This window comes from Medicago truncatula, chromosome 4 (genome assembly GCF_003473485.1).
Source record: "Medicago truncatula cultivar Jemalong A17 chromosome 4, MtrunA17r5.0-ANR, whole genome shotgun sequence".
Taxonomy (NCBI): domain Eukaryota; kingdom Viridiplantae; phylum Streptophyta; class Magnoliopsida; order Fabales; family Fabaceae; genus Medicago; species Medicago truncatula.
In genome coordinates this window covers 37,346,476-37,358,523 of record NC_053045.1, presented here as the reverse complement: position 1 = coordinate 37,358,523, position 12,048 = coordinate 37,346,476, and the positions used below count along the sequence as shown (strand labels likewise).

The following is a 12,048-nucleotide window of genomic DNA, read 5'->3' as shown; positions in this document are numbered from 1 at the left end:
AGCGATGAACATCAGTACGGGCAGAAAACTGGTTTTACCCAAAAATCCCATTTTTCTTCCAATCACTCCCCAAATCAGTTTACAGATACAAATTAACTTTCTGTATGCACTTAGAACCTATTTCTAACACCAAATTCACACTTACAACTTCAAATTCATCATTTCATCATAAAAACCCAATTTCCCCAATTCTCACCAAAACTCTGTTAAACACAAAATCAGAATTTAATAACTACATTATTGAAGTAAACCTCATCCTTACCTTAATTCAGAATGAAAAATGCACAGCAAAAATGGATTCCCTTGGTTCTTCTCTCTTGTTCCTGGTTTTCTCTCCCTTGGCTTGGTTTCACGTAAAAACTGCTTCTGACATCTATTTCCCAACTTCCCTCTTACTTAACTCCCTAATATTTCCATTAGCTCCCAATTAATTTTAATAATTATTAAATAACTCCCCAAACTCCAAAATAATTAATATTTCATACTTATTCTAATTATTATTAAATAACTATATAATAAAATAATTCACCACATAAATCATCCAAAATCACACATATATATATATATAAATATATGCATATACTCCGCATAAATCACCAAACATCATATATAAATATATATATACTCCACATAAATTAAAATAATTAATTATAACAACTAGGGCGTTACAAATAACACTTCCGGTAGATAAATATCGGATGTTCATTTTTAAAATTTCGATTTTGTTACTCTGGTAAACAACTACCGGAAGTGTATTTTTAAAATTTCGCTTTTGTTACTCCAATAGATATATGAACACTTTCCAGACATTTGTCTGAGGGATCATGATATGAGTTAAACAAAGGACCGCCCAAGTGCTACTCGGTACATGTTAAGACATGGTCATGCTATACAACAATCTTACAGGGTGGCGTTGGATCGTCTTGAGGTTGATGGCATCAATTTGTATACATACGATAGTCATCGAGAGAGTCATCCGGTGGAGGACATCGTTTGGTTTTCAGGGTGGATAATGTGTTGCATGTCATGTTATTGTCCACACTTGCCGGAGCACGTGCTGAGGCAATTTGGATATGTTAAGAACATTCCTAGACATCCTGCTATTGGCGCACCATACACATTGAGTTATCTATCGGAGTAACAAAAGTGAAATTTTAAAAATACACTTCCGGTAGTTATCTACCGCAGTAACAAAATCTAAATTTCAAAAAAGCACTTCCGGGAGTTATCTACTGGAAGCACAAAATTGAAATTTTTAAAAGGCTAAAATATGGTTTTAGTCCCTGCAAATATGTCTCGTTTTGGTTTTAGTCCTTGTAAATTTTTGTTTTTGTTTTTGGTCCGTGCAGGGACTATTTTAAAAAAAATATATTTTGGAGGGACTATTTTTCTAATAAATGGATTCAGTCATCATGTGCCACGTGTGCAAATCATTACAAAAGTGGGGCCAGGGACCAAAACCAAAACGAGACATATTTGCAGGGACTAAAACTATATTTTAGCCTTTTTAAAAAATGAACCTCCAATATTTATCTATTAGAAGTGTTATTAAAGACAATTTGACAATTTTGGTGGACCTGAAGAGATACAGGGGCCTAAAAAGAAACCTCCAAAATTATGTTCCAACTTTTGAGGATTGCTTTTTAGGCCCCCTCAATATCTCTTTAGGTCCCCTAAAAATACAAAAATAACCTTTATAAGACTTCCGGTAGATAAATACCGGTAGTTCATTTTAACTTTTCTCATTTTGCACCTCCGGTATGTACATACCGAAGGCACATTTTCAAACTGTTGGAATTACCAAATTGAAAACATTCACAGTATTTTTTGTACACTTAGACCTTTTGCAATTGCAACCGCTTTTGTGTCTTAGGTCCATTGGCATCATCAGTACTTGTTTTCTTCCTATATAGAGCAATGCAATATTTGGTAAAACTAGCAAACATGTAAAGAATAAAAATTATGACCTATGAGAAAGATCATGATAACTAAATTTTTCCTGAAGGTGCTAGAATGGTTGAATTCCTCAGCATTTGCAGGGCTTACTTTTCTCTTATAAGGTGCGTTTGCCGGATATACGTCGATGGTTTCTGTCAAGATAAGAGACTCGGAAGTGAAAGAATCTGCAACTACTGAAGCATCAGTTTCATGGCTCTCATTCCTAGTATCAATAAAAGATTGACCAATGACCATCCATATTGAACGGAGTTAAGGATCTTGTCACGTTTTCCACTATGTGCAAACTTATAGAAGATTTGGACCCCGGTAAACCATCTGATAATTTCATACATGTAGTTGAAAATGTGCCTTCGGTATGTACATACCGGAGGTGCAAAATGAGAAAAATTAAAATGAACGACCGGTATTTATCTACCAGAAGTTGTATAAAGGTTATTTTTGTATTTTTAGGGGGCCTAAAGAGATATTGAGGGGGCCTAAAAAGCAATCCTTCCAATTTTTTTACCATGTATTTTTCACCTTATTTTTTTTATGGAAAAAAGGAATAGTTTATCGGTTTTCTCTGAACCAGATTTGCGGTTTGTTTACCCTCTGTAAACCACTTTTATTCTGCATGAATCGGTTCTTCCTTCCATGACAGACTCATCTTTTTAAAAAAATTGAAATACCGAATTTTTCATTTTTTTTTACAAAGGTGATTCCACCGTGGAACCACCTTTCATAGCTATAACCTATAGCTTTATTATCCGATTCGGAACACAATTTTGTTTCAAATATTTCAAGAGAGTATAAATCATGTAGTAATTGTAATGAATTCATAACCTATCATATTTTACTATTTAACCACAGTGCAAACAAGTTTATAAAGTAATGCTGTGATCTAACATAATAGCTATAATACTATTAGACATCTATATAAACTTTATTTACACTATCAATTTGTACTCTTTTTCTTAGAGGATCAATTTCTACTTATGAAATTCATAAAATTTCTTTATGAAGAGGACATACTCTTATTCATAACTTTGTTGCTATAATCCTATGAAGCACAAATGTTCCGGTGTCAGATATGTATCGTGTTGGCGTATATGTATTCGTGTCGTGTGTGAGCTTCATAGCTATAACCTATAGCTTCAACCTTCTCATCTTTGTTAGCATAATAAGGTCACTAGACTGTCTAAACTGTACATCAAGTCATCAAGGTTTTTGGCTGGTCATTCTCTTATAAGCTATTGTCAACAATTTCATGATGATGATGATGATGCCACTGTAATCCAATAGTTTTGTAAACATAAACTATTTGGAGTGCCAATGATCCTTGACCAAACCCATTCTTTCTCCCCTACAAGTTGTATTTCTGCCAACTGTCACAAGTAATGATGTTAGCTCCTTTGCTTTTGGTAATTTTTGAATTAGAATCCAAGAAATTTTAAGAGCTTTACCAAATTTTCTTCCAGATATTGATTTCTTATAACATTATGAAATATAGAATGTGGTAACATTATATTATGATTTTCTATCAGATAATTGGAAATAACAATGAACCAAGGTTTTTAGTCTTACCCTGCCATCTCTAAGTTCAAATATAGCAGAATCATCAGAAAATGGAATTGGTCTTGTAGATCTCACCTGTGTTGTATAAGATTCAATATCATTTACATGCCATTATTTTTAAGGTTAAATATATCTATTAATTCTTATAAAATTTATTTTATTTCATTTTTAGTCTCCGTATCATTTTTTAATCTTTACAAATTACAAAACTACACGCTTTAGTCCCTAACCGAGACTAAAAAAATATGCAGTTTTGTAATTTGTAAAGATTGAAAAGTGAATACAAACTAAAAACATATTTAACCCTTATTTTTCATGTATAAAACCAGTAAGTGTAGACCAATACTTACCTTAGGATCACATTTAAAGATTAAGTCATCTTCATCATTGAATTCTTCTTCTCTATCTGCATCAACATTTTTATCTCCTAAAGAAGGGAAACCACAATCCTTCCACTTCCATGCATTTTTATCCATATATCTAAGGTACACTTTTCCATCTGAACCAATCAAAAGTAATTGATTCCCTTCAAAGCTAGGACCAGGTGAACCAACAAATGTTACACCTTTATAAGGTGTTCCATGTTCTATCCAATTCCATTCATTCCATGTATTCCAATTGTACTCAACAAGGCCACCGTCTCTTGAAAACATGAAGATTGAGCCTGTTAGTGATTTTGATAATGGTCTTATAACTGTTCCAGGAAAATTTGATAGAATCAAATGCTGAGATTGGTAATGTTCATGCCACAAATCATTCACTTTGTTGTATTGGTATATACGTCCATTTCTTCCGGTGACGAAGATTATATTCTCCCTGAATAATTCCTGATCAACTATGCTTGCAACTTTCACATTTGGAGGATTTTTGCAATCCTTCCATTTGAATTTCCTCATGTACACCTAGGTACAACATGTAAACATTTAAATTTCCATAAATATGAATATAGGTCATTTGAGTTTTAGTCCTCCCAATTAATCTTTTAGTCTCTGCAGTTAGTTTTCATTTGTTTGGTGCTAACATGTCTAACAGAAATGCACTTCACATGACGTGGTGTTGGTGACATATCTTTTAGACATGTTAGCATAAAACATACGAAAAATGACGGCAGAAGCTAAAAGTGGTTGTTTTAGAAATGTGAAGGATCTAAACAATTTTTTGGGAGGGACTAAAACAGGAAAACCTGTATTTACAGGGATTTGTAACGGATTTAAGCCTTAATTCATTTATTTATACTAAATGATTTGAACTCTAATGTGATAAGCTTTAGGAAAACCAAGTCAACTACAAACTGCAGAAGTCAAGGCAGTGTTATCAGCATCTGTTTGGGAGTAGAAATGACATTTATACGTCTTTCTTTAACCAACAGATCTTAAGAGTTGGTCCTTCACAATTTTAATGTCGTGTCCGGTGTCTACGTGTCAGTATCTTATCCGGTGTCCATGTCTGTGTCAGTGCTTTAAAGGCTCCGTCTCTAAGTATTCTATGCAATTAAAAATTAGATAGCTTGCATTGCAAGTATTTGTCATTTGGTGTCTTTTTACCTACCGTGAACTGCAATAATCTTCCACTTTTGCTCACAAAGAAGAGTGAATCTTCAGTGGTAACCCTTTTCCTTGCTATACCTGGCAATCTATCCCATGGTTGACCTCCAACAACAACATTTCTTCCTTTTCTCATATCAGAACAATTCTTCCATGCTATCTCATTACCACTCCATTCTCTAAGAATCACACTCCCAAAAGTATCAACCATGAATAAACTACCATTATAGTTCCCTACTATACCATTCATAGCTGTAGAACTTTCATGTTTCAGCCATATCCACACACTCTCAATACAAACATGTTCAAAAATCATACCATCACTTGTCACCAAGAAAAATGACTTGCCTTCAAACATCAATCGCAGGCGAAAATTACTACTAATCCAATCATCAGGAAGATTGAATTCTTCTTCTGAAGGACTAATCAGTTCACCACCTTTTCCTAGAGATAAGTAATAATGATGTTCTTGGCTTTGTTTTCTTCTACCTGTTACTGAACTTGTTATTCCCGAATCCTTTGACTCATCTTTTATGCCTGTCATACAGTTTCGTGGTCCGCGCTCGTCTGTGCAATATTCTGCATTCCATCCTTCACTAGCTGGTGCATCTAATATGGACCAAACATATTTAGTTGTTGATGATGTTTTCCTTCTAAAATTTTGTGGTAGAGATGGTCCTGCACTCTCACCACCTTGTCCTGATAGATGTAATTCTGCAAGTCTACCATCATCTAGGGCAAAGAGTATCCTTCCAACTTGTAATGGTAAGCCTGGTTTGCCTCTTGCTGCTTTTGCATGTAAGGGGTGTTGATGGCTTTTCCACTCTCCTCCTGGAAATTGATTATTTGGAGAAGTTCCTGTGTTCATGTGATAATTCAATGTCATGAATAATTTGAATTATATATAGATAGTTTTCTTCATCTCATTTCTTTGTTAGCATTTCATTTTGCATGTATGGCCTTTAAGGAGATGTGTATGATGCAAAGACAAGCTGTTCTTGTGAGTAGGAAATATCAAGTATGGTGTTATTCATATCATAATATATATAGATATATAGTCATTTTGGATTGGCTTATTTGAACTTATCTATTGACATAAGCACTTGTGACGCTATTTCAGAGAGCTTATGGAAACAGCTTATGACAGGTCCATATTTTGTTTTCAACTTATTTCCATAAGTCTCCACGATAACTTATGAATTATAGAAATAAATTATACATAAATGCTTAATTAATTTGTTCAAACAAACAGGGCCATAGTGTCTAATGAAGAGTCTCACAAACTACTTTTTGATATTAATTGATTAAGAACAAGACTGAAATTTCCTAATTTAGAGCAAGGTACTTATATTATCACTAGATGTATCTGTCATGGATAAAGCTAAATACATTATCCATAATAAGTTAACTGACCTAATTGTTTTGGAATTTGATACTCAAAAACAGATCCAACTGAAGTAGTGAAGAATAAAGAAATGGAAGTTTCACTAGATTCATCTCTGAAAGATGATGTAATAGATGTCAAATTTTGATGTGGTGGATTTCCATGGACCACCCATTTCCACTTCCTTTGATGTAATCTTCTTTCCACTAAAGTGCCTTCCTATATAATCATCAAATATTTTAGAAAAATGGTGTTCAAGAGTTATATGAATAAATTCTTAAATGACCTTATTAATATGGAATTCTACATTATGCCAAGTTAAACATGCTCAAGACACAAAGTGATTTACAAAGTTCATTTTGTCACGAAACATTTCCTATTTGATATCATGGTTAGTGTACCTTGGTTAAAAGAAACAAAGATTCAGAATGATCAGCACTTAATCCATGTAAAGTGCACCCCTTAGATGGTATCAAAGATGAAACTTGTGCCTTTTTATCTTGCCATATGTGCCTTTTCCATGATGGTTTTGATTTACTGTTATATTCATAAAGATCTCCAGTAGAACTGTATACATCACCACATTCATCAGTTATAGTTGTTAGTATCCATAAAGATGAAGAAAAATGTTGCATATTAACGACAGCACGGAAGTTTAAAACATTTACTAAAGAACAATAATGTTGCATATTGCGCTCGCGTGCACACACACCTTATGGTGTATACTACTTCTCGTGTAGAGGCAACATCAGTTATTGCTGCTACATTTGCTCCACCTGGTTGGCCATGATTTATCCATCTGTTCTATATGTATGGCAAAATAGGGCCTGGATTAGCAATATTTTCTTAGCATCGAACTTATATATACAAATATCTGCTTCAAAACTTGAATTTTACCTTGGAGGCTCAACCTCTGCAAGCTCTACCAGTGATCCTTTCTTTGTACAGAAATAACCTCTCCTGTTTACAAATCAACAACACAAACTAGGCATCAAGAGAGATCAATAGGTTTCAGCAATGATGTTATTCAATATATACGTGTTTGGATGAAATTATAGGTTATGTCTTATAACGCATTCATAAGCTGTTTTTGATTTCTTATAATAAACTTCCTAAGATAATCTGTGAAAACAGTTTCTATAGACCTCATATTCTGTTTTTGATGTGAAAATAGTTCTAAATACCTTTATAACATACACATCTAAATGCAAATAACTTATTAAGAGCTTATGGCATAAACTCGTATATGATAACCACTTTGGAATAAGTACTTATCTAAGTGCATGTAGAATGATGGCGAGTTTAACGAAATCACATTGACACTGATTTTGTTGAAGCTCAAAAGTCTAGTTTTTTTCTAAAATCATAGCGACACACTGTGATTCTGTCAAATTTACAACCAATCCAAACATACACTAAGCCATGTACCAAAACGCCCCTGAATCTCAAAGACTCAAACAATTTTAATTGTGTACTTACTTCCTATCATCTGTCACAACACCAGACTTTATTAATATTGGATCAGAATCTGTGATTTGATCGAGCGTATGTGTGAATTCAATCCAAACTGGATGCGAGGTTTCACCAATTTGCACATGCATCTGCCAAACAAAAAATATAACAATTAGTCAATGTGAAGGACAAAAGTACTTCTGTGGTTCCAACAACTTGCAGATCCTTCTTCAGCTTAATTAAAGGCTTACTGCATAGGCTTATATATAAGCTATTTCTATAACAGAAGATAAAATAATGTCAAAATGTATTCATATAAGCTATAATTTGTTTTCATAAGTTATTTTGAAAAGTTTATACGGACACGTCATAAGCTGTTTCTATAAGCTCTCTCAAACCGTCTGACAAGTGTTAATTCCGGTAGATAAGCCAAAATACTATCAAGAGAAGTGATATAGTTGTAACCTGATAAAGATTTCCTGATTCAGATAGAGCAAGAATTTTCTGACTAATGATAAAAACTGCAACTGCATGTCCTTGTGATAAAGGTAAATCATGAGGAGCAATCACCCATTCAAGTCCATTCCAAAACCTTTCATAGATACAACCACTTTCACCAATGATCCACACAGAAGTTTCAGACATTTTTGTCAAAGAAATTCTCTTTCTCAAAGGCAAAACCATATCCAAATTCATCCTTTTCTCATCCAATTCATGTTCTTCTTCCATTTTACTACCTTCACTATTAACACAAGGTACTAAATCACATGGTAGTTTCACTTCAATCCATCTATCATCTACTTCACTAAACTTCCAAAACCTATCAGTTTTCTGCTCAAATCGTCGATTGCTTTGTCGAAAAAACTGATGTGGACAACATGAAGCAGAAACCTCAACTATACAAAATCTTATAGACAAAACTAACCATATAACATATATCAAATGGAACTTTGACATGGTAGCATGAGGATCCTGAAAAAAGAAAAAGAAACAGAAAGTCCTAGATAATAGGATTTGTAAGTTCTCCTAAGGACAAAGTTGCTTGGTTGGTTGGTTTGTTTCATTGTCTGTACCATATGAGGTAGGTAAGGTACCACATATGGGCCATGATGAACATGATCACTTTCTCAAAGGGTATGTTTGTGGGACAGAATCATATTATCATATATGATCATATATATATGGCTTTGGTTGAAGAAATTGAGATTCTTAGATTCTAACTAACTTCTTCTGCAAAAGATATATATCAGTGGTGGATGAATGGATTCTGTTTTTTTTTTTAATAAGATGGCATGGTTTGTTTTTTTATGTGGAAGTTAAACTACTGTGAAGCTTTGTTAGTTTATTTCTTGTACACGATAATAATGGAGAATGGAGAGCCTTCATCACGCACAAAGACTTTGAATATATACTTTTCAGGCAAGACTTTGAATAAAATTCTAAACAAATACTTAGGTACAACCGTACAAATACAGTGGAATATTATTTTTAGATTTTTTTAAATAAGTTTTTGGTCTATAAATATAACCGCTTTTAATCTCTCTGCAAATATAAAACTACAAAAACTCATAGTTATTGACTTTGTGACTTTTTTTTTTTATCGATTAGTTTAATGGTTAGAAATTTACCTTTTTAAGGTGAATAAGTTCGACCTATATATAAATGCAATATTTTTACCAATTGAATTAAACTAGACTTTAACTTTATGACTTTATCACCTTAAGGACATGATTCAAATCTCAAATGTACAAATGCAAAAAAGTCAACAGTGTCAATGTTATTAATGATAAGGTTAAATATGTTTTTGGTCCTTACAAATATATAAACTTTTCGTTTTCATCCGTCTAAATATTTTCTTCAACTTTTAGTCCCTAAATTTTTTTCAATCGTCACTTTTGATCATACTTTCAAGTCAACTTTTTTTTAATGAAGTTTTACACAAATGTGTAGAATATTATAACAATCACTCTCCTACTTTTTTAAGCACCAGAAATATAAAAATTCATATTTAATTCATGTTATGTTAAAAAAATTGATATATTTATAAAGATCAAAAACATATTTAACCCTTAATAATAATTTCTCCTACTTTTTTTTAAATTAAGTAATATGAATAAATTAACTTCTGATATTAAGAAACCGTTATGATTTGTTTTTTAATATTCAGATACATTTATGATTTGTTATATATGTGCACATAACATACCATTAATTCTTGTAAAAAAAAAATCTACCATTAATTTATTAATGATTGAGATTATTATTTTATTATTATCTAAAATAAATTGCTCAACTTAAAAGTTAAATTCAATTTAAAAATCATTGGATCTCAACTTTACCTCTTATTTTTTTAATAGAGCATTACCTCTTGGTTAACACCTAAAGAGTTTATAAATATTTCTTTAGCAAGTGAAGAAATTGAAGGGGTTGAGTAGTTTAATCGGTTTGAGTTAAGGAAACAAAAGTTAGAAGTCCAGATCGAAATTCGAGGAAAGGAGAAAAATATTAATCAAGCTAATTTTTTTTGGAATGAAAAATATAATATATATAATAGATAAAATAGAAGGGAACTAAGCCCTAAGTACAACAAAGATATAAGTCACAAATAACATCAATGCACCTGAAGTGCCCAGGTAAAAAAAAACAGACGACAACAAAACCCAAACGAGGACAAATTAATCAAACTAATTAACTACTAACATTTGTTATTAAAGAAAGAACTACTATCATTTGTCATTAAAAATATTGAAAAATATCTTGACAATTTTTTTTTTAAAAATAGTGAACATATTTAATTTAGAAGTATACATTTATCTTAATAGAGAAATTTGTAAAAATCATCGAGAGAAATTTGTAAAAATTAATATGGCTACTTATGTGACTAAATTAATGTTATTTTCATCCCTGATTACATCATTTCATTGATATTTTGGTGCAACCCATAAGAAATTTTGTGTGGTTGGTTGTTGGTTTGCATTTGTTAAGAAATGTTATAAGATTCTTGAGAAGACTTTTACTAGTATGATGATGTGATGACAAGGAGTAGGAATAGATTCCACTACCATGACACACGATGCTGCAACTACTTTGTGAATATCATGATATGTGACTACCATCGTTGGATCACATAAAAGCATATCAACCAATGGCTATGATTGTCTACACTTTTGACTCAGCAAATATAAAATAAAATCTCATATGAGTTTCATATCATGCTGGAGTATAGATATGGTTCAATGGCTGACTACACAGATGCCATTAATTTTCTTTAAGGCCGCCTTTAATTACAATTGAAAAGGACATAAGCATTTATAAATGGGTGGTCTACATTCATTATTTTTTTTTAGAAAACAAGAATCAAATGGTTTTTATCTTTTGAATAATGCTGATAAGTGGCCTTGACGTATTTATTAAGGTATCAAAAGTATGGTAAGTTTTTAATCCCTCCGTTTCAAGATGAGTGTTTAGTCAATTGCACACATATTAAGGAATGAAATAAAGTAGTCAAATGTCATAGCAATTTTACCAAATTATCCTAATCAACTATTGGTTTGTTTTTCATTAAAGAAAAATAATACTTTGGAAGTAGTGTAATTTAGTATTAATTGAAAGGATACAATTGAAAAGAAAAAGTTATTATTATATTGAAAACTGAAAGTGACATTTATTTTAAAATATTTTTTTTGGCTAAAACGACACCCATTTTGAAACAGAGGGGGTATAAGAAAACAATGTTACTATATTGTATTCTCAAAATAATTTTTTCTTTTACGATTTATTAACCAATATCTTTAGAGCAAGGGTGATAGGCAATGACGGAGCTAAGAATTTTATAGAGTTGGGCAAAATTTTGACCGTAAATTTATATGTGATATAAAGAAAGTATGGGTTGTGGCGGGTCTGGGCATATATTTTTTGGGGTTGCTAAATATATAGAATTATATAAATTGTTACATACAGAATACACAAATTGTAAGTAGTCCAATTTGTTGAGTTTGCATGAGCACACTGTGTGGTTGCTGGTTTGAGTCCCATTAAACGTTTTTTCAGTGAATAAAAATAAAAAAAAAATACATTTTAACTTCACTTTCCAATGCGCTGCATAGACACATATGATATACAACGGCTAATAGAGTATTTATAGATTATCTAGAG

At 32.1% G+C, this 12,048-nt stretch overlaps 1 protein-coding gene across 1 annotated transcript; it reads right to left on the bottom strand.

Annotated features, from left to right (window-relative positions):
- Positions 1-2,818: 2,818 nt before the first annotated feature.
- On the bottom strand, positions 2,819-9,280 carry LOC11441638 (uncharacterized). The gene is made up of 10 exons (XM_003607300.4): positions 8,359-9,280; positions 7,921-8,042; positions 7,339-7,401; positions 7,154-7,240; positions 6,843-7,008; positions 6,471-6,660; positions 5,062-5,915; positions 3,864-4,415; positions 3,523-3,588; positions 2,819-3,323 (listed from the first exon to the last, which is right to left on the bottom strand). The coding sequence occupies exons 1-10, from the start codon at positions 8,848-8,850 to the stop codon at positions 3,204-3,206; spliced, it is 2,712 nt and encodes a 903-aa protein (XP_003607348.2). The 5' UTR covers positions 8,851-9,280; the 3' UTR covers positions 2,819-3,203.
- Between the last annotated feature and the right edge of the window lie 2,768 nt (positions 9,281-12,048).

Bases quoted from the DNA above. Each gene is read 5' to 3' on its own strand.
- LOC11441638 (XM_003607300.4), bottom strand. From the start codon at position 8,850: ATGTCAAAGTTCCATTTGATATATGTTATATGGTTAGTTTTGTCTATA. The intron at 8,043-8,358 runs GTTACAACTATA...TTTGTTTGGCAG, and splicing joins AATCAGGAAATCTTTATCAG to ATGCATGTGCAAATTGGTGA. The intron at 7,402-7,920 runs GTAAGTACACAA...ATTTGTAAACAG, and splicing joins GTTGTGACAGATGATAGGAA to GAGAGGTTATTTCTGTACAA.